The sequence below is a fragment of the Salvia splendens genome, chromosome 2 (assembly GCF_004379255.2).
Source record: "Salvia splendens isolate huo1 chromosome 2, SspV2, whole genome shotgun sequence".
In the NCBI taxonomy this organism is placed as follows: Eukaryota; Viridiplantae; Streptophyta; class Magnoliopsida; order Lamiales; family Lamiaceae; genus Salvia; species Salvia splendens.
The window spans coordinates 24,325,977-24,351,089 of record NC_056033.1 but is presented as its reverse complement, the minus strand read 5'-3'; the positions used below and the strand labels follow the sequence as shown (position 1 = coordinate 24,351,089).

Here is a 25,113-nt window from a genome sequence, read left to right as displayed (position 1 = left end):
CATATTTATTTTAGATTAAGGGCCAAAAGTTGTCCTATGACGATTTTACGATTTTGGTCCTCTAGATTATGTTTTGAATTATTCCATCCAACACATTTCAAAACAGGTCGGAATCAGTCAATTTTGGACGGCGCCGCATATAACTAACGATCAACGAATGTTTAGCCAATTTTGACCGAATAACTTACCAAGTACGATTATTAGCTGCTAAATCATTACATAATTTTTATTTAGAAAAAATCTAAAATGAAAATATAGAAAATAAATAAATTAAATACAATACAAAAAATACATAATAAGACTTTCCAAAACAACAAAACAAAATAAACATTATGAATCAAAAGCCAACTCAATTGTCACTCTCACTCACCCTTACACTTCGAGAAAAAACATTTTGAATAAAACCAAAGTTCTTCTCCGCGCCAAACGACACCGACAACTAGCCGACGAACGAACGAAGGCTGTTCTTTAACGAACCCTAGTTTTGGATCGGAAGTGAACCCTAATTCGAGATGAGTTGGTACGTTTACTACAGCTATTATCGTTGCCTCGGCGACCCTCGGTATATCGGGTGAACGCTAAGCACAGCAAGCCATATCCTCAGGATGAAAATAGGCCTTCGACTCAAAATCCACTCAGACTCCACCGCCTCTTACTCAAAATCGCGAAGGTAAAAACTTGATTCTAACATTTTGAACTGTCCTAGTGTGGTTTTATAGAAGTCTTCCCCTACTTTTTTTTTTAAATTATGGAAAGTGGTCCCTAAGCATGATTAGAGTTGTAGTTTAATTATTGTATTTGAGGACGCTATTTCAATTATATTAAAAAGACTATTCTACCCCCAGTATGAACTAAATCGCAATACTGAACTAATCTACATAAAAATATGGATGTCCTTAAGGTTAGATATGTTATCCAGTGACTGGAATTTGATCTCTAGTTTAACACTTAAGTAGTAGTTGTCCTATAACAATACTCTAACTATTTTTATACTCCCTCCGTCCCAAATTACTTGAGTCATATTTTATTTTGGGTTTTCCCAAGTTACTTGAGTCATTTCTCTTTTAGCTAAAAACAAAACATCTAATTATACTTACTTTATTCTTTCTTTTACTTTACCTTCTCTCTCATCTCTTACTTTATTCTCTCTTCTACTTTATTTCACTTTATTTAACTCACTAAACACAATTTTCTTAAATCCCGTGCCAAAAAGAAACGCTTCAAGTAACATGGGACGGAGAGAGTATATAATAATATAGGAGATGGATCATGATAGAACTTTTATTAAAGTCTGAACACGACCTATATCAGTTTGCAAATATAGTGATATCGATTGACACCAGAAAAATATTACTGTAGTTTTTTACTCAGTATTAGTTTGTTGATTCATGAATTATAATTTTTCACTCTATATTAATTTCTAACTCAATATTAGTATGACTTTCATCTATCGAAATTCTCATTTTAAAATAATTTTCACTAAATTATTCCTTATATATATTTATATTTTTATAAAAAACTTAAAAAATAGTATATGTGAATTTCAAATGTTAAATTTAAATTTAAATTTAAAAATATTAATGAATAATTTTGTGCTCAAGTAGACCTGCCCAAGGTTCACCGAATCGGCGGGTAAAACCGAAACCGTAACTGCCACTTACGGTTCCTAACCGAAACTGCGAGAAATATCACGAACCGAAACCGTGAATTTTAGAAACGTGGTTCGGTTCAGGTTCTAAATTTTTTGAACCGAAACCGTGACCGAACCGCTGGTTCGGAACCAGCGGTTTCACGGTTCCGAACCGCCAATGCAATGATAAATTTATATTAAAACTATACTCCATTAAATAAAACATTGTTGAATGATCTGGTTTTTTAGTTTTATACTTTTATAAGTAACTTTCATTTTTGGATTTGGTAATATTCGTGGAAACAATAATTGGGACAAAATTTTGCAGCAAAAATAACTTTATAATACTATTTGGTAAAATTGGATGGTAATTTGGAAAACATAATATAATAAAAATAAACTAAATTACAAGATGGAGTCTATGGAGTATGGATTATTGATTATGGTAATAACTTTATAATACTATTTCCGATTTTATTAATTAACACAATTTTTTACGTATGAAGTCTATGGAGTATGGATCATTATTAATAAATATTTGTCGAACATTGTTTAATAAAACTTAGAATAATTGATTACTTTAAATAAAGCATAATACTATAATTAACATTGGTTAATGAATTTGTAGTCTATTTCACAAAACCCCATTTCTTTTATTTTTATTTTTATTTATTTATTTATTTTAATGCTGATTTTAAATTTAAATTGGACCCTTTTCCCCCTATTTATATCACTTTGTAATTTGTTTGAAAATTATATCAGATTGTAATTTATTTGTAAATTTTATAATATTATAATTTGTATATGTAAATTGTAAATTTGATATCATTTTCACCTTATTCGTCTTAATTCAATTTAAACTATACATTTCCTTGTTCCAATTTATTTTATAATTTCAGACTATATGGCAAAAAAAATTAAGGAAAAAAACCGCGAAACCGAACTTAAACCGCTACGAACCGTCCGAAAACCGGCGGTTCGGAACCGAAACTGAAATTGTGAAACAGCCTCACGGTTCGGTTCTCGTTCCATATTTCCCAAAACCGAAACTGGCGGTTCCGAACTGAAACCGCCGGTTCATGAACCTTGGGCAGGTCTATGCTCAAGGGGTTCATGGGTAAAATTGGAAAATAAAATATTGAGAATGACATAAAAAGGATTAATAATTTTTCCAGAGACTTGAAGGTATTTAGCAATCTTCTTCCAAGTTCAGAGACCTAAAAGATGCAAACATTGTTATCTAGGGATTTAATTTAAAGATAAGAAAACATTGGGGCCAAACTTTTTGATCAAAATTCTGGCAGTATTAGCAACTGAAAGTCTTTCTTTATCTTGTAAATTAAGGCTTAAAAATGGCAAGTGATAGTGATCTAAATCAGGAAAATCTGTTAGGACTTAAGTCGGCTCTTTTGTCACAATTAGTAACAAACCCTCACGCCATTCTTCTGAAGCAAAACAGAAAGAGGAAACTAAAAATAGATGTATCTTCCACTTGCTCCCTATAAAAACCAATGCATGATCAAGGTGCAATTGATCAGAAAAATGAAGACGACGACGAAGATGATGATGATGTTGGCTCTCGTATTAATATATATGCAGCAGAGTTCGGAGGCGCAGCCGTCTCAAGTAGGGCAGTGCCTAATGAAGTGTTATCAAGCAGCGATAGGCTGTACCGTGGGCTGCGGGTTCGGACCCGTTTCGTGCTACCAAGGATGCAGCTCACAGAATATTGTGTGTCTCTTCACTTGTATCACCAACCCCTCCAAACCCAACTCTACTCTTACATGATCATCTCTACCTATTTCTCTATCAAATAAAATGTAACATCCATTACGTTGTGATTGTCTTAGTAAATAGTACTACCAATTATAACTAGCATATGTGATTATTATATATTTTTCAATTTACATAGAGTTACTCCATCTGTACGTCAATAGGAGTCTCATTCATGAGCGGCAAGGGTTTTAAGAAATATTAAAAAAAGTGGGTGGAAAAAAGTTAGTGGAATGGGGTCCCACTTGTATATATTAGTTTCAAATGAAATGTGAGTGGAATAAGTTAGTGGAAGGTAGGACTCTATTACCATTTATGGTAAAAGTGAACCGAGACTCATATTCGCGGACGGACTAAAATGAAAAAACAGAACTCCTATTCGCGGACGGAGGGAGTAATTATTAGCATGATACACCAAAAATGAAAAATCTTTTGGATATTTAATACTCCCTCCGTCCCAGCTAAGATGACACATTCCTTTAGCCGGCACGGGATTTTTGGAGTTATTGGTTAATATGTTTAATTGGAGAGAGAAAATGTGGGTGGAAGTATTAAAATAGAGAGAGAAAGAAAGATGAATATTTTAATAGGGGTGGAAAAAAGTGATTGGGTGTATTAATTGTAGAGAGAAAGTTTCTAAAAATGAAATGTGTCATTTTAGTTGGATCAAACTAAAAAGGAAAACGTGTCATCTTAAGTGAGACGGGGAAGTACAAAATTGCTAATATGCATACAAAAATTGCAAATACGCATACGAAAATTGCAAACACGCAACAACAATAAATCATACTCGATTCGTCCTACTGTAGTAGAGGCATTTTGTTTCGAGCACTCATTTCGGTAAAATTATAATAAATCATTAAAATAGATATAGAGTAAAGTAAGAGAGGTAATCATATAGATAAGAGCCTTCTATGCATTATCTCTCTTACTTACGACTTTAAATATTTATTACTTCATCTGTCCACGAAAAATAGGACACATTGTGAATGCCATGAGTTTTAATATGGAATTGGTAAAGTAAGAAATAAGGGAAAAAATAAAAGAGAAATAGTGTTAGTGGAATGTGGGGTCCATTTTATTAGTAAGAGAGAAGGGAAAAAAGTAAGAGAGAAGTTGTTGAAAACTTTCATTTTTTAAATGTACTCTGTTTTTCGTAGACAACCAAAAATGACAAATGTGTTCTATTTTTCGTGGACGGATGGAGTGTCATTTTTTTCAAAGTAAGTGCTCAAAACAAAACGCTTCTACTACAGTGGAATAAAGGGAGTATATAACTTGAGAAATATACTCACATAAAAAACTATTACTCCCTCCGTCCCGAGAATGTATGAACTATTTTCTTTATATTCCATCACTGAAAAGTATAAACTTTCTAATTTTAAAAACTATTTTATCTCTAATAAGGTGGGGCTATTCTCCACTACCAAACTTTAAAAAAAATAATTCTCTCATTTACTTACTAATTCTGTATTAAAATCTGTGTAAGATCAAATATTTATATTTTGTAGGGATAGAGGGAGTACAATGGTCGCAAAAGATGAAACATGGATAGGGGTGTGCATTCGGGTTTCGGTTCGGTTTTTTGTCAAAACTGAACCAAAACCGAAAAACCGAATTTAGTTCAAAATCCAAACCGAACCGAACCCGAAAAACCAAAAAACCAAAACCGAAAAACCGAAAACCGAACTTAAAAAACCGAAAAAACCCGAACAAAACCGAAAAACCGAAAAACCCGAAAAAAAATATATATAATATTAATATATATGTGTGTAATTTATTTTATTTTATATATACTAATAGAATATTTATATATAATATAAAATTAATAATACATATAATATATATAATATAGTAGAATTTATTAAAATAATATACTATATATTATATATAATATAATATATTAAATTAATAGAATATATATAATTCGGTTATTCGGTTTTTTGGTTTTTTTCTTCGCCCGAACCGAACCGAACCGAAAAACCGAAATTTTTGTATTTTCAAAACCGAACCGAACCGAAAAACCGAAATAACCGAACCGAATTTCAAAATTTCGGTTTGGTTCGGTTCGGATATTCGGTTTCCGGTTTTTTTGCTCAGCCCTAAACATGGAATAAAGTTTCACCGAAAATTCATTGGAGAAAGCAATAGAAAACAATGTAGTGAGTGATATATATAGTCCAAAAAAAGTTAGAATCTTATTCCAATGTCTTTCACTTGCCCCACTAAGGGTGTCCACTATAAGGTGGACACGCCCAATAGCCCCGCCCCAGTTTTTTGTCCATAGCCCCGGATTTTTGTCCATAGCCCCAAAATTCTATTTCCGCCACTATAGTGGACACCTCCAATAGCCCCCAAATTTTATAATCAATTTTCATTTTAAAATATTTTTTATTTTAATGAAGTGTAATTTAAATAATTGCAGTGTAAAATAAATAGAAAACGAGGTAATTAGGGCCGAATATTCGTTGTATTGGAAGGTGGTAAAATTATACAACGAATAATTAAAATAAAATACAACTACAAAACTCCGCCACCGTCTACTCGGTGTCGGAGTCGGCTTCCTCGTCTTCCTCTTCTTCGTCTTCTCCTCCTCCTCTCTCGCTGCTGCCGGCCGCGGTATCCCTAGGCGCATTATCAACCAACCCCAGTCGAGTCTCAAGCCGATTGATGAGCCTCTTGTAGGCGTTCCTGACGTACGGGTCAGTTTCCCCTGCGTACGACCGCAGTGCGTCTTGCAGTTGTTGCATCAACGTCACGTCTATGGTATTGGCCAATACCTCGTGGGGTTGCACATAGGGTTGCACATTGGACGGTCGGACTGATCCGGACTGGGGGAAGCGCGCCTCGGACGCGCCTGCCGAGAGGCGGGAGGCACCTCTACCCCCTCGTGCACTGCGGATAGAGGCCTGTTGTCCCATGGGCCGTCGGCGCCTAGTGTGAGTGGCGGCTGGCTCTTCGACTTGTTCGTTGGACTGCTCGAACTCGTGCGAGCCGCTTCCACTGCTGTAGTCGCCGGTAATGTTTTGCCTTGTGCGCTTTGGCCCAGGCGCTCCTCCTGTCTCGAGCGCCACGATCGACCGGAATTTCGGGCAATCCGCGAGAACAAGATACTCCTCCCACGACTGGAACTTCGGCCAGCCCTCCGTGTGGAATTGGCCCTCAGACAGGACCTTAACATCAGCTGCGCTGCGGCCACTCTCAGCGTGACGAAGGTTGTTCTCGTATATCGACGCGAACCGCTTGGTAGCCCGGAGAATCCTACTCCACTTTTTCCGTATCTGTTCGGGGTCGCGACTCTCGGCGCCTTCGGGTTTGAGCTCCTCGTATGCATCAGTTACGCGCCTCCAAAAGCTCCCCTCGTGCTGATCGTTGCCAACCACTGGGTCCGAAGTGATTGCATCCCAAGCCTTCGCCACGGCAACGCTCTCGTCCTTGGTGTATAGCTTCCCCCTGTTGGACCCAGAACCAGATCCACCGCTACCGCCAGTGCCACTGCCCTCGCCACTCGCCGTGCGACCACCGCCATGGCCGGAGCCCCGACTGCCGCCTCCTCCCCTACGGCCTCCACCCCTTGAACTGCCGCTACCTGCTCGGGTCGGAACGGGCGTTTCCACCCGTGCTGCCGGTGTCTCTGGGATGCCGGAACTCAGCAGGCCCATCATAGTTTCAAATGCATCGTGATCTGCTTCGGTGATGGGAGATTGGCTGGCCTGGAAAGGGGAACCCGGTCGCGTCTGGTGAAGCGTGTCGAAGGTGGGTCTGTAATCTCCAAAAGCGGAACGACTCAGATTCCGCTGTAAAGATGGGGGAGTTGGAGAAGACCTCCACGACTGAGATGGATGAATGGGTGGACTCGATGCCCACGGTGGGGGAGATTGATTCCAATTCCATGTCTGGGACGGAGTCGCATATCCGCCAAATCCCGACCCCTGACCTGCATATCCGCCAAATCCAGCTGCATGGAAAGGATTAGCCGACTGGTTTGACGGATTGCTGCCATATCCCGATTCCTGAGAGTCGGGTGATTCGTCGTCTCCTCGGTGCATTTTTTAGAGAGCTGAGATGTTGAATGATTGTTGTGGAAATGGTAAAAATAAGTGGGGAATGGTTGTATTTATAGAGGAAAAAGGAAAAATAAAAAATAAAAAATTTTGCACGCGTCGACCGCCGCGCCGGAAGCTGCGGTCACTATGACCGCCGCGCCTATAGGCGCGCCTCACCCCCACCAGCCGCGTCCTCGCCCCGCACGCGGCGAAGCCGTTTCCGCCCCCCCCCCCCGTCCTCCGGCGCGGCGGCCACCCCAGCCACTATGACCGCCGCGCCTCCCGCCTCGCCCCACACCCCTCTTCGGCGACCGCCGAGCCGCTCCCATAGTGGACACTCTAATGATAACTATTAAAGACTTTTCACTTTAAGCATTAAAATTATGACATGATTTTAATTAGAGGGCAAAGTTTTGTAGTAATGACAGAAATACCATTTTACATGTATATAGTAAAAACTGTCAAATTTTTATTTATATGAAATTGAATAGTCTGGGAAAAAGACAATGCACATGTTAAATTAAATCCAAGTCATATACATATGTTCCTAAATTTTTATCCAATTTATATTCCGTCTTATCTTTATCTTTTGGCTTAAGAAAAAATCAATGGCAGCCGCAGCAGCATCCTTGGCAATTCATCGCTCTTCAATTGCATCATTCCCAAACAATCTTCACCCCAAGACGACGTCGTTAAGGAGGAAATTACCAGTACCGGCATCGTCCAAGCCTCAGACAAACCAGACCGCCGATGACAAGGCAGCATTCGTTTCTCAGGTCAGAATCCAACATTACCAATTTATGATTGCAGATTCCTCTTCTCTGAAATAGATCGTGAGCTCCTCCATTTTCATTCACAAGGTCATATTGTTTGGTTTTCACATATCTTGAAGTGGTTGTTTGTGGTCGTAAATTGACTTGGTACTTGGTAGCCATGTGCTAATACACAACTTCGATTACTACCATTTACCATTATACTCCCCCGTCCCTATTTAGTTGGGCACTTAATTTTTAAAAAATTATGTTATGTAAATTGATAAAATAGAGTAAAGTAATTGAAAAAAAAAATATTATTCTTTTTGTCAAAAAAGGAAATGACTCAATTATTTAAGGGGGCCAACCTGAAAAGAAATACAAATCAGTTATAAGTTAGATAAACCGGATGATCCATGAGATAATGCAATACATAAATTATAGTAAGTCCTCCGTTCCCTCATAGTTGAGGCGAAACTTTTCTTCATAGAATTTAAGAAAATGATGTTTAGTGTGTCAAGTGGATAGATAAAGTAGTACGAGAGAATAAAGTAAAAAGTTAATAAAGTAGAAAAAAAATAATAGAGTATACTTACACATATTCTCTCTCTCCAATAAAACACATTAACCAGCAACTCCCAAAATATCGTGCGACTAAGAAATGTGTCATCTTAATCGGGACAGAGGAAATACTATATATAAAAATGACTCAACTATAAGGGAACTTCCCAAAATGGAAAAACGACTTAACTATGAGAGAACGGGGGATAAGAGGCTGTTACGTAAAGGAAAGTAGATAACACAAATAAGACTTCTAAGAGAGTTGTTAAAATGAATTAGATATTCTTCAAGTTAAAAGGACAGTGTTGAGGAATACATTTCTAAGTAGGCTGGGTGGATATTTGGACAGGAAGATGTGAAGTATTTGGTGCAGTTAGGAGGCGCATCTGTCGCAGGCGCAGCGGCGATCAAATACGGAAGCATTATATTTCCAGAAATCACTCAGCCCAATCTTGCACAGGCCTTGTTCATCATATTCGCTCCTGTTACAGTTGCTGTTATGCTACTCTCCAAACAAAGCCGTGTTTGATTCAATGCTTCTGTACAAATCACACATTTGCAACTTAACAACAACGTAGCTAATTTATTACTGTCTCAAATGAAGACTCCCAAATTCTTGATTTTTTTTCCTCCGAATATACTCTTGCATCACACAATCAAAGTTTAGTTCTACTTGGTTCTGTATGACATGATCAAGAATTCTTACCAAGGTAAGTATAGACTTCATTTACTTGCAGCTGACTAAGTATGCATTCCATCCTTGAAGCCGATATTCAAGAGCTGCCTCTGCAGGATTTTTTGCATTTATGATTCCGCGGCCAACTATTATAACGTCGCTGCCTCTCTCTTCAATAACCTGAAACAAGAATACCAGAAATCAATGACAATTCTCTTGACTACGATGATAAATAATGACCCAAATTTTAAAAATGAAAGACTATGATTGACAAATGTGAAAATCGATGAAGATTTGTAAGCATTGTGAAGAAAAATCTGCTTGACTATGATTGCTAAATATGAAAATTGTGTGAAATATGAAAGATAAACAGAAAATAATGTTATTTTATTAACTAATAGCGAATTAATTGGCAATACCATAACAGAAAATTATGTTATAGTATTTACATACTATTTATCCCTGTTAGATCTTCTAATCCAACGGTTAGAAAAATTAGTAGTATAGTTATTATTTGAATAAATTCATATATCTATATAATACTTCATCCAATCACAAAAGAATATGCACTTTGTATTCAGTACGGGTTTTAATACAAAATTAGTAAAGTAAGAGGGATGTAGAGGGAAAAAGTAATTAAAGTATTGTTAGTGGAGAAGTAGTCCCACCTCATTAGAGAGAGAGTTTCCAAAATTAGAAAATGCATATTCTTCTTGTGGGACGGAGGGAGTACTACTCAAAGATGATAGTCATACTATATTAAACAAAATCAATTTGACTATATAGTTCTCCTTCCGTTCCTTGTTAACTGAGGCATTTTTTTTCGGCACGGAGTTTAAGAATAGTGTGTTAAATGGATGGTGAATAAAGTTTAAAAGAGAATAAAGTAAAAGAGAATAAAGTAAAAGAGAATAAACTAAGAGAGAATAAAATAAAAGAGCTGGTTACTTTTTACCAAAAATATAAATTAATCAATTATCTTGGAAATCCTAAAATAGAAAAATGACTCAATTACCATGGAACGGAGGGAGTAGTACTTACTATAAAAACAGCTAAAAATATGTAGCGAATGGACTTATGAATACTTTCTAAGCAATAAGTGTATAACAAGATTATTACTGTCAATTAACTATAGATAAATAGTATAGAGCATGAAACTATAGTTATAGTTTAGCAAATTATCTATTTGTAAGAAGAAATAAGTTATCTTGCTAAAACCCAAAACAAGGTGAGACAAAACAAGCTGCATCACTATAAGTACTAATCTACTATAACTATAACTATAACTACAAGAAATGAAAACTAGATCGGGTAAAGAAATCACTTACAGACTCTGGAGTATTATATTGTTGGCCCAATGCATCTCCACCTTTTACCATTTGAACGCCAGGAGTGGCGTGAATAAAGGATGGATTTCCTGGTCCACTAGGCCATGAAGCAGGATTCACAGATATGAAACCAATAACAAAATCTGAATGATCCTCCGCAATTTTCACAGCTGCAGATGTGTAGTCGCCAGTAGCAAAGCTACCAAGAGAACTCATTTCAGCTAGCAACAACAAACCTCTGCCATGTGATAAACCCTATCACATCAGAAAACATGATATAGTAACTGTTGTAGCATTTCATAACATCTCATGGCTCATACCGAGCCAAAAGGTATGACCATTTGGTTAGGCACAAGTTTTAATGTATAATTGGTAAGAAAGAAAGAGAGAGATAAAGGGGAGTGTAAGTAGTGTTAATGGAGAGTGGGCTCGACATCATTAGTAGTGTAGTGTAATTGTATAAATTGTAAATAAAATGATGGGTAGGGGTAATGTGTTGTTTAACTATTCCAAAATTAGAAAGTTCATACTTTTCAGGGACAAAGGGAGTATTAAATACACACCTTTGATTTTAGCCCATCCACAATTCCTGGACCTGAAATTATATGAGCATTTGTTATATCTGCCCAGTCCAATATATGGAAGATACCACTGCAGAAAACAAGTGAAAAATCTTTAGGAAATCAGCCAAAAAATTATACTCCCAAATGCAATATAAGAGTACCCTGCATACTGCATGCTGACTGTGTTGCCAATGTCAGCAAACTTGCGGTCTTCAAAAATCAAGAAATTATGTTTCTCTGCTATCTTCAAAAGATATGCAGAATTAGTCTCTACAAGATTTACTTCATGCTTTATAAAAAACCTTTATTAGAAACACTTGAATTTTCATAATGCACATAAGGGAATAGATGATGTTAACTAGGAATAAAATGAAAATATGAACTTTAGAAATTTTTCTGTTCCTTTAATAGATAATCATGATGACATGAAGCAACCTCGTGTAATAAGTTAATAACGTATTGGTGCAAAAAGCATGTCAAGTAAGTACAAGTAAGACTGGAATCCCATAAACAGGAGAAATCTTTAAAATCCTAATATATGATACTACAACTAATAGTAAACCAAGGCCAATATGGAACCAAGAACACTCTATGCAAGAGGAGAACCATTACCATCTTTAAGAGCAACCTTACAAATATGTATACCATGAGATGTCCTATAAATCATAGGGCAATATGCAATTCCATCGATTTCTTCTTTTGGCAATGTAAGAGGAAAATTAAGCTCAGGAGTTAGCAATATACCGAACGGAGTTTAGATCCAAAATCTGGGGTAAAATCAGGCAATGTATCAACATGGGTTTTCAACATGCAGATCTCAAGCCCAACCTGCAGAAATATTCAAAGGTCACCAATCTTTAGCAGGAATAACCACATGAAAAGTAATTAACTCATTTACCAATATACTACTCCCTCTGTCCCATTAAATATGAAAAGTTTTCCTTTTTGAGTTGTTCCATTAAAAATAAAACGTTTCCTAAAATGGAAACAACATCATCTCTACTTTTTCATCTCTCTTACTTTATTCTCTCCTCATTAACTCACAAATGATACTACATAAAATCTCGTGCCGAAAGCAAATGCTTCATTTCTAATGGGATGGAGGGAGTATACATTAAGCGAGCATATCACCAACATGTTGAACGAAAACCACATGGAGTGATATAATAGTAATCTAACTTGCTCTGTAAGCAGATTTCTACCAGCACATACACAACTACTGAATTCATTGTTTTTTTATTTAATACAGAGAAATACATGAACCAATGAGAAAGAAGATTTTATTAGACAAGAGTATGTCTTCATGTTACTACTACCCTCAGGCCTCATATTCAATTGTAAAGAGGAGAATTTGTTTATCTCACCTTGTCTGCTAAGTCAAGCAACTCCGAAGCAGTTGCAACATCAGCAGCCAAGCACAAGTTAGTCTCCTTCTGTGCCATTATCTCGAACAATTTCTTTCCCGTTGGGTTCATCGCCATTTTTGCCCTCTCTTCATATGGAAGCCTATGTCTGACCCCAGCAGCTGTTGGTGCCACTGGTGCTGGTACTGACACCTTTTGGTTCTCCTCCAAGAATCTTTCAACCATCTTCTGAGTCTCCTCGGAAACTCTTTCCTTCTCCTTCAGTATCCTGACCATTTCCCTCAGTGTCACCATAGAGTGCAATACAATTCCTTTTTCTGCCAAATTCTCCCGCCCTCCCTGTTCCCTGAATGATAATACATAGATTTTCAAAGAATAGTTTTCAGTATGCAGAAATGAACACACATCACCTTTTATGCACACACAGGTGCATCCGAATTCCATACCGAGAAAGTACAAGGACGGGCGCTCTAATGGATGACAATATGTTTAGGGTCATTTTCGTTAAGTGATAGGATGGATAGATAAAAGAAATCAACACTAATCCATCAATTCCTTTGATGGATCGATAAACCTTGAACTTGTTTGACGATCTTAACCTTCAAATACTCAATCATATGTCATATCCTATCTATCATTCAAAGTAAATTACATGATCACTTGATAATCTGGCAGGACACAGAAATCCCACAGTTACAATAAAATTCAATAATAAGCCTCAAAATTAGTGTCTTCGTCAAGAAGCCAACAGGCAAATGGAAAGCACATAACAATTAGGCGTTGCTTGGTCGATACTAAATTGCAGATTTTCAATTGATTACATATTTTTGCACATTGAGAAAAGAATTAAAACCCTAGACAGTAGTAATCATGGAGATACTCAATCAGTATGGATCAATCACTGGAAACAAATACAGGAAATAGCTAGCAGAGTAATTCTCTTTTCACCTATCAATCATAACAACGGCGTCGGTGACATTCATCCCGGCCGCGCGGAGAGGCGCCGCGGTCTCAATAACGGAGGCGCCGCTGGTGACGAGGTCTTCGACGACGAGACAGGTCTGATTTGGCAGAAACGCGCCCTCAATAGCGTTGGCGGTGCCGTAGTCCTTGATCTCCTTGCGGCGCATGACCATCGGAAGGCCGGAGGAGAAGGAAATGCAGGTGGCGATGGGGAGAGCGGTGTAGGGGACGCCGCAGATGACGTCATAGAGGGAGGAGGAAGGGACGGCGGCGACGAGACCGCGGGAAATCTGGCGGAGGAGGGAAGGGTAGGAGACTATGAGGCGGAGGTCCATGTAGATTGGGGAGGAGATGCCCGATTTGAGCTTGAATTCGCCGAATTTGACGGCGGAGATGTCGTGGAGCTGCAGAATCAGCGACTCCATTGTTGGTGATCAATGCTTGAGGTTTTAGATTTTGGCGACGATGCAGAGTAGAATTGGACTGAACTCAGAGCATCTCCAATAAGCACGGACGTCAAATAGCCCTCAAATAGCCTTCACACTGCCACATCATCAGCACTACAATTCTCCTGCCATATCAGCTTGCCACATCATCTGGACATCAAATAGTCCTCACATAGCCTTCACACTACCTATCCACATCACTAATAACAATTATATAATTTAATTTACACTTGTATCAACATACGGAATTTAATTTACGAGACAAATACGGAAAATTCGAATAATAATATTAAAATTTAAAAAGTACATTACTTTTAAAAAAAATACAATAATATAAATAAAGTACAAAAATTAAAAAGTACATTAATTTAAAAAAGTAAAACAAAATCACTCATCGCCGCCGTCCTCGTCTCCGTCGTCGCCCAGCGCTTCTTCACCGTCGTCGCCGCCGCCTCCGTCGCCACCTACGCCGCGGCTATTACCGCCGGTGTCCCTCCTCATTGCCTCCAATTCTTCACGCTGGCTCTGGAGCAATACACGAAGAAAATCCTTCACCTCGGGGTCCACCGCCGCTTGGAAGTCGGCTAAGGTCTTCACCATTTGAGCGCGCGTTTGTTGGTGCGCGAAGAATTTGAGCTCCTCGGTAGACCTGCCGATGGGGGGATGCCGAATGGACGTCCTGGGAACTCGGGGTGCCCCCCTCGCAACCTGCTGCGCCCGCCTTTGCCCAACCGGGCGAGGTCGGCGACCGAACGACCGAGGAGTCGGGACCTCCTGGGCCGTCTCAGGGAGGTCTGACGAACCACCGCTGCTGCCGCTATAATCTCCGGTATAGTTCAGTCTCTGCCTCTTCGGCCAGCCAGCGTCGACGCTTGCCCGGAATTTCTCCGACTCGTTGAGCACAACGTAGCAGTTCCAGTAGGTGAACTCATAGTACTTCTTATCCGGATCGGGGTAGGCTCTCTCCGCAATCCTCCTGCAGTCTTCCTCTGTTTGGCCACTGGTCTGCATGCGGAGGGCGTTGGCATACAAACCCGAAAATCGAGAGACGCCAGCCCTGATTCGGTCCCAGCACTTCCGGACCTCCTCCCCGGTGCACGGTCTCCCTTCAGGGCAAAATGCCCTGTAGGCTGCTGCATCTTGGCCCACAAGTTGACGATCCTCTGGTTGTTCGAAACCAGAGGATCGTCGCAGACACTCACCCACGCCTTGGCAACCGCAATGTTCTCCGCGTCTGTCCACTTCCTCCGGCCCCGGATTTCGGCTTGGGGCTGCGACGACTCGCCGACCTTCTTCGCCTTGCCCTTCTTCTTACCCCGCCCTACTCCCTGGCTTTGAATGAGAGTTTCCGAAACCTCGTTAATATCAAAACCCAAGTCCGCTAAGGAGAAGGTCTCCGTATACTGTGCATCCGTTGGGGTCGATGTGTGCGAAGAACCGGTGAAAAAATCAAAAGTCGGCCGATAGGCGTTGTCCCCCCCGTGCGTCCCCTGCGCCGGGGGAATCATCTGTTGCGCCGGTGGCATCATCTGTTGCGCCGGTGGCTGCATGCTGGGTGCCCACCCCGGCATCATCTGCATAGGGGGCTACATGCCGGGTGCCCACCCCGGAATCATATGCTGCCACGGGTACATGTTGTAGTACCCGCTCATCGGAGGCCAACCACCTCCCCCAGGAGCCGGGGAAGTATGGGACCCTACACCGGGAGGCGGGGGAGTCTGAGACCATCCCCCGGGATTAACTGGAGTACCTTCATAGTTGTTCTCCATTGCTCGTTATTGATCTTGTACAGAAAGTAAGGTAGAGAGAGAGTACTCGTTAAAACAAGTGGTGCGAATGAAAATGAGGTTCAACGCGCGTATATATAATGTTTTCGAAAAACAAAAAAAAAATTTAAATCCGACGCCGGTTTGGCGCCGATCCGGGACGCACAATGGCGCCCGTGAGGATCGGCGTCGGAGCCGGCGTCAGCGCGGGAATCGGCATGGCGACGCCGATTTCTCCCACGCCGGTTCCAATGGTTCGGCGTCAAACTGGCGTGGGCGAAAAATCGGCGTCGCGGTGGTGACGCCGGTTATTGGAGATGCTCTCACAAATCCACTCTTTTTATTTTTTCTCTTTCATTCCTTATAATACATGTCTTCACAGTAGAATTGGACTGCACTCACAAATCCACTCTTTTTATTTTTTCTCTTTCATTCCTTATAATACATGTCTTCACAGTTGAGGTAAAACTTTTTCGTCACAAAGTTTAAAAAAGAGATGTTCAGTCTTTTAAATAAATAGATAATAAAGTAATAGAGTAAAAAGTATAGAGAATAAAGTAAAAAATGAATAAAGTAGGAGAGAGTAAAGTAAAAAAATATAAATTTTACTATATATGGAAATGACTCAACTATGCGGGAACTTCCCAAAATAGAAAAATAACTCAACTATAAGGGAACGGAGGGAGTACCCACTTTAGTTTGTCCTAAATATGACGCACATTTCTATTTTTAGAAATTTTTTCTCTTCAATTAATGCACTCAACCATTTTTTTCTCTTTTCAATTAAATATTTAATTCTCTTTCTTTCTAATTAAATACTTAACCTCACTTTGTTCTTTCTAATTAAATACATTAACCAAAAGCTTCTAAAATTTCGTACGGACTAAAAAATGTATCATCTTAGAGCATCCACAATATGACTGGACTAGCAATAGCCTAGATAAAAACTGTCACATCATCATGCCATTTCCACATCCTAGTCACTACCCTAGCCAAGCAACAGCCTAGCAATAACCTAGCCCTAGCCCTTGCCCTCCCTCCCGAGAAAAAAACAACAACGAATTGAATTGAAGAAAAAAATATAGAAAAAAAATGAAATGGGAATAGAAATTTTTTTTAAAAAAAATAAAAAATAATAATCGGCTAGCTGGTTAGTCCACGCCCGACCTCTCGGGCGTTAGTTTTTCGTCCTCTCGGCTAGCCGAGCGCCCTTGTCGCACGGATGTGGCTAGGTGATACGCTCGGATTTTGCACGGTTTTAAGGCCTTTATTTGGTCTGTTTTTAATGTCAAAATCACAATTCATGTCTATATTTCATGTGTTTTGTCGATTTTGATATTTTGACGTGTTTTGTGAGAAATGTGCATATTTCAAAACGCAAAGTTGGAAATTTGGAGCTGTTCAAGACGCCCAGCGGTCCGCTGGCGCCCAGAGACCGCTAAGCCAGTAGCGGCCCGCTCCAGGAAAGTTGTGCATGAAAGGAAGAACACGCCCAGCGACCACTACAAAGGGTCCAGAAAGTTACGGGATGATTGCCACCGACCGTTGAAACAAGTGCAGCGACCGCTGCCCAAGAGACAGATGCTTTGGATCAACCCACAGCGACCGCTAGCCAAGGTGTAGCGGCCCGCTAGGAAGAAGCAGCGAGCAGATTTGCCCTACTTTCTCTCCAAGACTTACAATACTTTTTCAATACTTTTCCTTATTTGATGAGGGGGATTTCTCCCTTATAAATATTCCTAAAGCTTCATTAAAAATAGATCTTCTCTTTGAAAAATATTTCCAGAGCTTAAAAGTGAGAGTACTACATAGTGCAAGGGGTTGAAGAAGGATTCAAGAAGATCATCAAGGCTAAAAGGATTCTACCTTTGAGTTTTATTGCTTTAGTCTTATGTTTTCATTGTCTTCCCTACAATCTATGTTTTTAGTTTATTCTATCATGTGTCATAAGATTCTAGGGATGTGTTAGTAACGACTTTGGTTATACAATTCCATTTTCTATTTAATATCCGTTTTGTTCTTACTTTGTTTCTTCCTTAAGTAATTGGATAATGCTTCACGTTTGAGTGACACATTCTGTGATGATTTAATATAACTTGCTACATAATTGTGAGAGGAGGTTGGCGAGTTAGATTCACATAATAGACACTACAATTAGCTTCCTTTAAAACGGCACTGTTAATTGAGAGTGAGGACTTTTCAAGGGTCTTAGGAGCTTTTAGGAGTTACGGATCTAGATTGACAACTCTAGTATTAGTAATCAACGTTTGCATCACATGAGCATAAGCCAGGTGACTCGTTCTATCAAAGTACGAACTGTGCTAGGGTGTTGTAGTTGGAATTTATATAACCATAACTGTGAACGCACATCCCTGGTATTCCCTTATCTCTTATCTTTTATCTCCGTGATTTATTTGCAATTAGTTGTTATTTGCTTTCAAGTGTTCTTTTTTTTCAAAATTTCTCAAAACTTTCGGTTTTCAAATAGTAATTGAGTTTTAGTAGAAGGTAGACAATTTGTGATTGTTTTCTCCGTGATCGATATGTGATACTGACCTTTAGCTATACTAGATCTACTCTGTATACTTGCAGGTATTTATTGTGCTAATAAAAAGTGCATCACTAGGGCGTCGGTTAGTCCGCTATTGTGGATGCTCTTAGCTGGAACGGAAGGAGTAATACTCTTAAAATTTCGAATAACATGCTTAATTTTTTATAAACAGAATCTAGGAACGGACTCTCCGTACAAATTATCGGGTATGTTTTGAAGGTTCGAAGGTCAAACAATTAAAGAGACATATATTATGGACCAATTAATTTGTTTTGACAAGTAAGATTACGAGTCTTATATGTTCTCCTTATATATTTCAAACACCTGAAACAAAGGTATGATGCATCTAAGAAATCTTCTGGAGATAAAGGGCAAAACAACACTAGCTTCGGGATGGTGACCGCAATTCTAAGTATTTTCATGTGAAGGAATTTGTTAGGAAAAAAAAATACCATATCTTAGTTGAAAGATGATAATGGTGTGTGGAAATCTTGGGAAGATGGTTTGGGGGTAGTAATTTCCAATTATTTCTCCAATTTGTTTAATGCCCAACCGATAGTGTGTGTCAATTTGTTGTTCTAAATAAAAATTCTAATTATATTATAAGTAATTTTTATTATTTTTACCATTAATGTCTACTGAAGTAGCTGGAAAAAGTGTGTGCACTAGGTTGTTTCTCAATCCAACAGATCTAGAGGATTCGCTAGATCACATGGTCTAGGAGATCGTAAATCTATCAGAAGTGGTCGTTGGATACACTTTTTACTGCTTCAAAACCTTAACACATCATACTATTGGCTAGTATATAGAAGTAAGGATCAGACCCACAGAGACGGAGGTGTTAGAAGGTATTCAGAGGATTTGGTAAAAGGGGTCGGCTGCTGCCACGCAACTCATAGGTTAAGAAATTTTAACTACTGGCACAAGAGAATTGAAAGTACTAAACTACTAGATCTAGGAACAGGAAAACAAGAAAACACGTACTCATGCATGACTCGAGAATTGAAGGTTAAATAAGGAAAGTTTATCAAACAACCAGGTCAAGTAAAATGTTTCCCAAAACAGTTAGACAAATAAGTAAGAAAAGGCAATGGGACAGATTTCCCGATTTAGCTACTACGACAGATAAAACTGCAAAAGCAAACAAAGAAACGGATCTGAGTCTAACTACCAACGATCTTCATCTTTTTCAGCAAATTGACCTGAGTATGAACGAAACAGAGCATCAAACACAACTAAATAGAGCAAACTCAGATCGGACTTCAAACACTACAATTAAGCAGAAAAACTACTAGATCTAAACTACCAGGACGAGCAAATCGAAAGCAACAGTAAAAACATCATTAATCATGCAGATCCAAATCGGTACGTATCAGATCCACAACTCCAAATCACAATTCCACACCAGATCAACCCGATCCAGACTCGACCACATCCAGATCCTTATCCATCAACTTTGATTCAAACAATTCAACAACAAACCAACTCCGATTCAACCATCCTCATCTCCAATTCAACAACCAATTGCGAAAAGCATCCAAATTGGTAAAATCCAACATCAAGCATCAAAACCAAAAATAAAACGGAAAACATAAACTTCTATAGCTACTGAAAATAGGTTCAAACAGAATAGCACTCGTCGAGCTTCCGGCAAAGAAGTTCACGGCGAGACAAAAATAGCAGAAATGTAAAAATGATTGTATCTTCGCCCCCCTGGGGACGGTGTTACACCACATAACTAAGCTAAGCCGCCACAAAATGCCCAGAATTTCCCCATTGATGTCAAGTGCGTGTGTGAAGTGAGCTAAAACTAAAAATGAAACTAAGGAGTGTTGAAACTGGTGAGAAGTGTTGCCTCTCTTCAAAGTGGTTGTCCCTTTATATAGTTGAGGCACGGATCCCTAGGGAACTCCTTCTTTATGATTTGACATTTTTGCCCTCCGAAAAAGGATCCTTTAGAAATTGCTCCTTGTTCCACTTTTGCTTCTTGCCAGTGTTTTCATCATTTCCTCGGTCAGGTACATTTCTGACGCTTTTCACTTCACTTTTCCTCACTTTCATCTGCCCAGTTGATTTACATGCATTTCCTGGGTCTGACAGATTTTTCATGCACCTGAACTTACAAACACTTATTAGTTCACTGAAATCACAGAATTTAACCCCATAACCGATGCATGAAATGAGCCTTATCATCTACTGAAAAAGTGTTTACAACTATCTAATTTATCAAATTAAATCTGCAAACTAAGATAGGAGATAATTGGTTGAACCACAAAGGTCATGAGAGAATGTTTAATACTCTACATTTGTCCATGATTAAGGAAAGATGTTAAATAGTCTATTTGCTTGCTTCATGGATATGGTATCTATTAATGAATTTTTCATTTCTAAAGTTGTATGTATATGGCAAATAAAAAATTTAAAACTACTAGCTCATCTTTTACCTCCGCAGTTCTATTATTTTTAACTTCCTCTGTTCCTCCGTAACACTTAAGATAACACACTTTCATTTTTAATTTATCATAAATAAGAGATATTTTACTTATTTTTGGTAACATTCTCTCTCTAATTAATACATATTCTTTATTTGTTTTCATACACACCATATCTTCCTTTTGATGATGTGCCAGCTACTTTAATTTGAATCACTTTGGTGTTATCTTGTTGACCATGTACTCCACTAATCCAACTTGTTTGTTTGTTGCAGGGGTGGTATTGGAGGGACAACAGGCTATAGGTGTGTTGACTTGCCTTCTTAGGTATGTCCTTTTCCTCCATTACTAAAGAATGTTGGTCTCTCTTCTTAAATCAAGGGGCTGCCATTGCTATAGTCCTTAAGCAATTAAATTAGTTTTGTTGTTTATTGTATGACTTGAACACAAAAGGGCTGGTTGCATTGGCCCATAGGGTTGTTCTTTAAGTCATTGGGCCGAAAGACTCTTGGACTTGAGAAGAATAGGCCCAACATGCATATATTTTTTAGTTGCATCCATAAATTCTTTCTTCTAAACTCATATGTATTTAATTATATAAGTTAGTGTGTAACTTGGGATGTATTCGAACATCCTGGTTCAAAAAAGTAGTTTCACATTCTTTCTTGATGTTTGTTATATTTCATAAATCAACTACGTAATTGTTTTAGTTCGTTCGACACCTTTTTCTCTTTTACTTGCTTCAAGACGCAACATTTAAGTAGTAAACCAATAAGGTTATCAAATAATTCTTCCGATTCAAAAGTAACTAGAAGTAACTAGCATTTCTCAAATTCGACAGAAAGTGTTACAAACTAGTATAATAAAATAGTGGGTATTACACCAGCACATCCATGTGCTCGTCTAGCTGCTATGCTGAACCACATAACAACCAAAAAGATTTGACTATTCACTTAACTTTGAGCACATAAAACTCGTATTCTCATTTTAAATCTAACCCTAAATGTCTCTCATTAAACTTTGAGCACATACAACTCATATTCTCACGCTAAGTGTAACACTAAATGTCTCTATTACACTTGCCAATGTCTAAGGCCATTTTAAACTCAAAGTAACCCACAAATCTAAAATATTTTAGCTAATTGTCCTCCACTAATTCTCTCTTTTTAATTAAAATAATAGTGCAAAGTTGCAAAGTTAATTAATTCTCGCTCACTCTAGAACTCTTTAAACTAATATTCTTTTTTTATCTTTTTTATCTTTTTTATCTAGAACTTTCCAACAAAGTCAATGAGATTTATTTGCTTTACATATTTAATTTAAAAAATTATTTATTCATTTTATTGCGTGATTGAGAAATAACTTATTTTTCATTTAGGGTAATTTCATTCATTGTTCTTGGCGAAAGGCAATAATACAACCACTTTTTTCTCCTTAATTAAATATTTAACTCGCATTCTCTCTTTATTTAATATTTACGATCACATTTTTCTGTCTCATTAAACACATTAACTAACAACTCTTAAAATCAATGGCATATACACATGGGAACAAGGGGGTACAATTGTATCCCCAAAACTTTGTAGCTTAATACTATATGTAGTCCTATTTTACCAAAATCGATAATTTGCTCTTTTCCATACTAGAGATCCGTGTTAGTCCCTTCTCAACCACGTTTCCTATTTCTGTTGTTTACGTCGACTTTCTCTTCTCCAAATTAACTTTGTTTTAATCCATATCAGCTCTTTTTTAATTTAATTTTGTTTTTAATCCATATCAACTCCTTCTCAACACTGGTATGATGCATCTAAGAAATCTTTTGGAGACAAAGGGCAAAACAACACTGGCTTCGGGATGGTGACTCACAATTCTAAAGTATTTTCATGCGTAGGCATCTGCTAGAAAAAAAAAGAAAAATATCATATCCCAATTGAAAGATGATAATGGTGTGTGGAAATCTTGGGAAGATGGTTTGGGGGTAGTAATTTCTTATTATTTCTCCAATTTGTTTAGTGTACCGGTGGTGTGTGAGTCGGTGGTTGATGTAGTCATTGGTTGGGTGGCTCCATCAGATAATGCTTTGCTGACTGATGAGGTAACTGAGATAGAAATCAAGCAGGCAGTCTTCTCTATGCACCCGGACAAGGCTCCAGGTCCCGATGGAATGAATCCTGGTTTTTTTCAGAGTTTTTGGCATATTATTGGTAGAGATGTTGTCGAATCTTGTATTCAAATCCTTAACTCTGAATCTTTACCAAGAGATCTTAATGACACGTTTGTTACGTTGATCCCCAAAAAAGGGAAGGCCAGAGACCATAGCAGATTTTAGGCCTATTGCTTTGTGTAATGTCCTATACAAGATCATTTCGAAGGTTTTGGCTAATAGGCTGAAAAATATCCTTGACAAAGTGTTTTCAGACTCACAAAGTGCTTTCATTTCCGGGAGATTGATTACAAATAATGCGCTTATTGCTTTTGAATCAATGAATTGGATGCGTAGGAAATCAAAAGGTGAGACGGGTTGTGCAGTTCTAAAGCTTGATATGAGGAAGGCGTATGATCGCATTGAATGGAGGTTCTAACAACATATGTTTTTTCGTGTGGGCTTCAATGATCGATTTATTCGGTGGATAATGATGTGCGTATCATCTGTGAAATATTTCGTGGTGAATAACAACAACAAAGTGGGCCCAATCACAGCGAGTCAAGGTCTAAGGCAAGGGGACCCTTTATGCCCCTACCTATTCATCCTCTGTGCGGAAGGTGTTGGGGATTTCGCAGCTGAAATTGCAAATTAAATAAATCCACAAAAGAATCTATTTATGAGATTATGTCAATCGATTCAATTTCATGCTTGAACATGTAGAGACATATTATTGAGCAATTAATCACATAATTTAGAATTAAATTATGTCGTTGAATACTTACAATTATGATTCTCCAAAGAATCGAAGTGGTTTGCTACTTCTTCACTTGAAGATCTTGAAGCTTGAATGTGATTGCAAGACCAAGGATCTTCTAACCCATGACCCAACTCTAGATCTAAATTCCTTGTGGGAGGAATCTCTTAGAAATTATAGGGATCTTGAAGGAGAAGACAAGAATGCCAAGAACACACAAATGAGGAATTTTGAATTCCTCTATGAGAGAGAGGGCCGAAAATCTCTTGTGTGGAGGCTAGGGTTTCACTTCATATGTTGTGTATATTTGTCACAACTGCTTCATCCCTTTTTATAGAGGTTGTGATGGGCTAGGTTAGGGATCTACGGGGCTTGGATTGGGCCTCCTCATTGGACCTTCTTTACTAATTAAATTATAAGCCATAATTCAATATAAGGCCAATGGAATATTTCTTGTGCCACTATCAAAGAAATACTGACTGCCCATCCAATCCGTGATTACAAGTAATCCGGGTTAACCTCTTTAATATATTATTTCCCGTGTCTAAGACTTTCTATATCCATTAATTAATTTGTAGTCTGCTATGGACTTTAAATTAATCAATATCTTTTATTTCCAAGAGTTTGTCTAGTACGAGAAGTATATTAAAATGTACTTTGTCTTTTCTATTATTCTTGGATAAAATCTAAACCGACAGGGTTTCCGAACAATAGAACTTTTCTCGAACACCTCTTGGGGATATAGTCATACTGCGCAGGCACACGTTTCAATGTAATAATAAAATTGACACCGTACTAGTTATCAATTACTACTGCCCAAGATATCAGGAATATTGAACGAAAAACCCGCACCTACTGATAAGTCAAAGCAGTGTATGATTAAATAACGTGTGCCCTATATTATTACAAAGATTAAGAAATATTAAATCTCCAAGACATCGTCCTACAGTAGATAGCAATAAAGACGTGTCTATGTTTTAGATCATTTCAATGCTATACCACACCAGTGTCACTAGTCATTCTCAAGGTAAAGACGACTTCCGGATGGACACTGCAACCTTTCGCGATAGGTAGCCAAAGTCTATCTAGATTGTGAAAAGTTTTACTTCTACAAGGTTCCGGCTGGGCCACCTACTGTGATGACATGTTCCACGACCCAGCCTTCAATGTAGAGCACTTAGACTAATTTTACTTTCCGACGTTTTAATCATGTAATTAAATATATAATTAAAGACAGTCAATACCCATTAAAGTAAAATACACTGCATGAAGAAAACATTTATTATTCTCATTAAATGAGGAGAGTTTACAATATACAAGCAATTTATCAAATTCATAATAAACTCGGAAAATGCTTTTTAG

At 38.3% G+C, this 25,113-nt stretch overlaps 2 protein-coding genes across 2 annotated transcripts; one reads left to right on the top strand and one right to left on the bottom strand.

Moving 5' to 3' along the window:
• The first annotated feature begins 7,984 nt into the window (after positions 1-7,984).
• On the top strand, positions 7,985-9,361 carry LOC121792035. The gene is made up of 2 exons (XM_042189815.1): positions 7,985-8,225; positions 9,112-9,361. Exons 1-2 carry the CDS (start codon positions 8,058-8,060, stop codon positions 9,289-9,291), a joined length of 348 nt encoding a protein of 115 aa, XP_042045749.1. The 5' UTR covers positions 7,985-8,057; the 3' UTR covers positions 9,292-9,361.
• Positions 8,749-14,143, bottom strand: LOC121792034 (uridine 5'-monophosphate synthase-like). Its single transcript, XM_042189814.1, has 8 exons — positions 13,642-14,143; positions 12,694-13,039; positions 12,074-12,157; positions 11,491-11,573; positions 11,330-11,417; positions 10,767-11,021; positions 9,469-9,618; positions 8,749-9,301 (listed from the first exon to the last, which is right to left on the bottom strand). Exons 1-7 carry the CDS (start codon positions 14,079-14,081, stop codon positions 9,490-9,492), a joined length of 1,425 nt encoding a protein of 474 aa, XP_042045748.1. The 5' UTR covers positions 14,082-14,143; the 3' UTR covers positions 8,749-9,301; positions 9,469-9,489.
• Between the last annotated feature and the right edge of the window lie 10,970 nt (positions 14,144-25,113).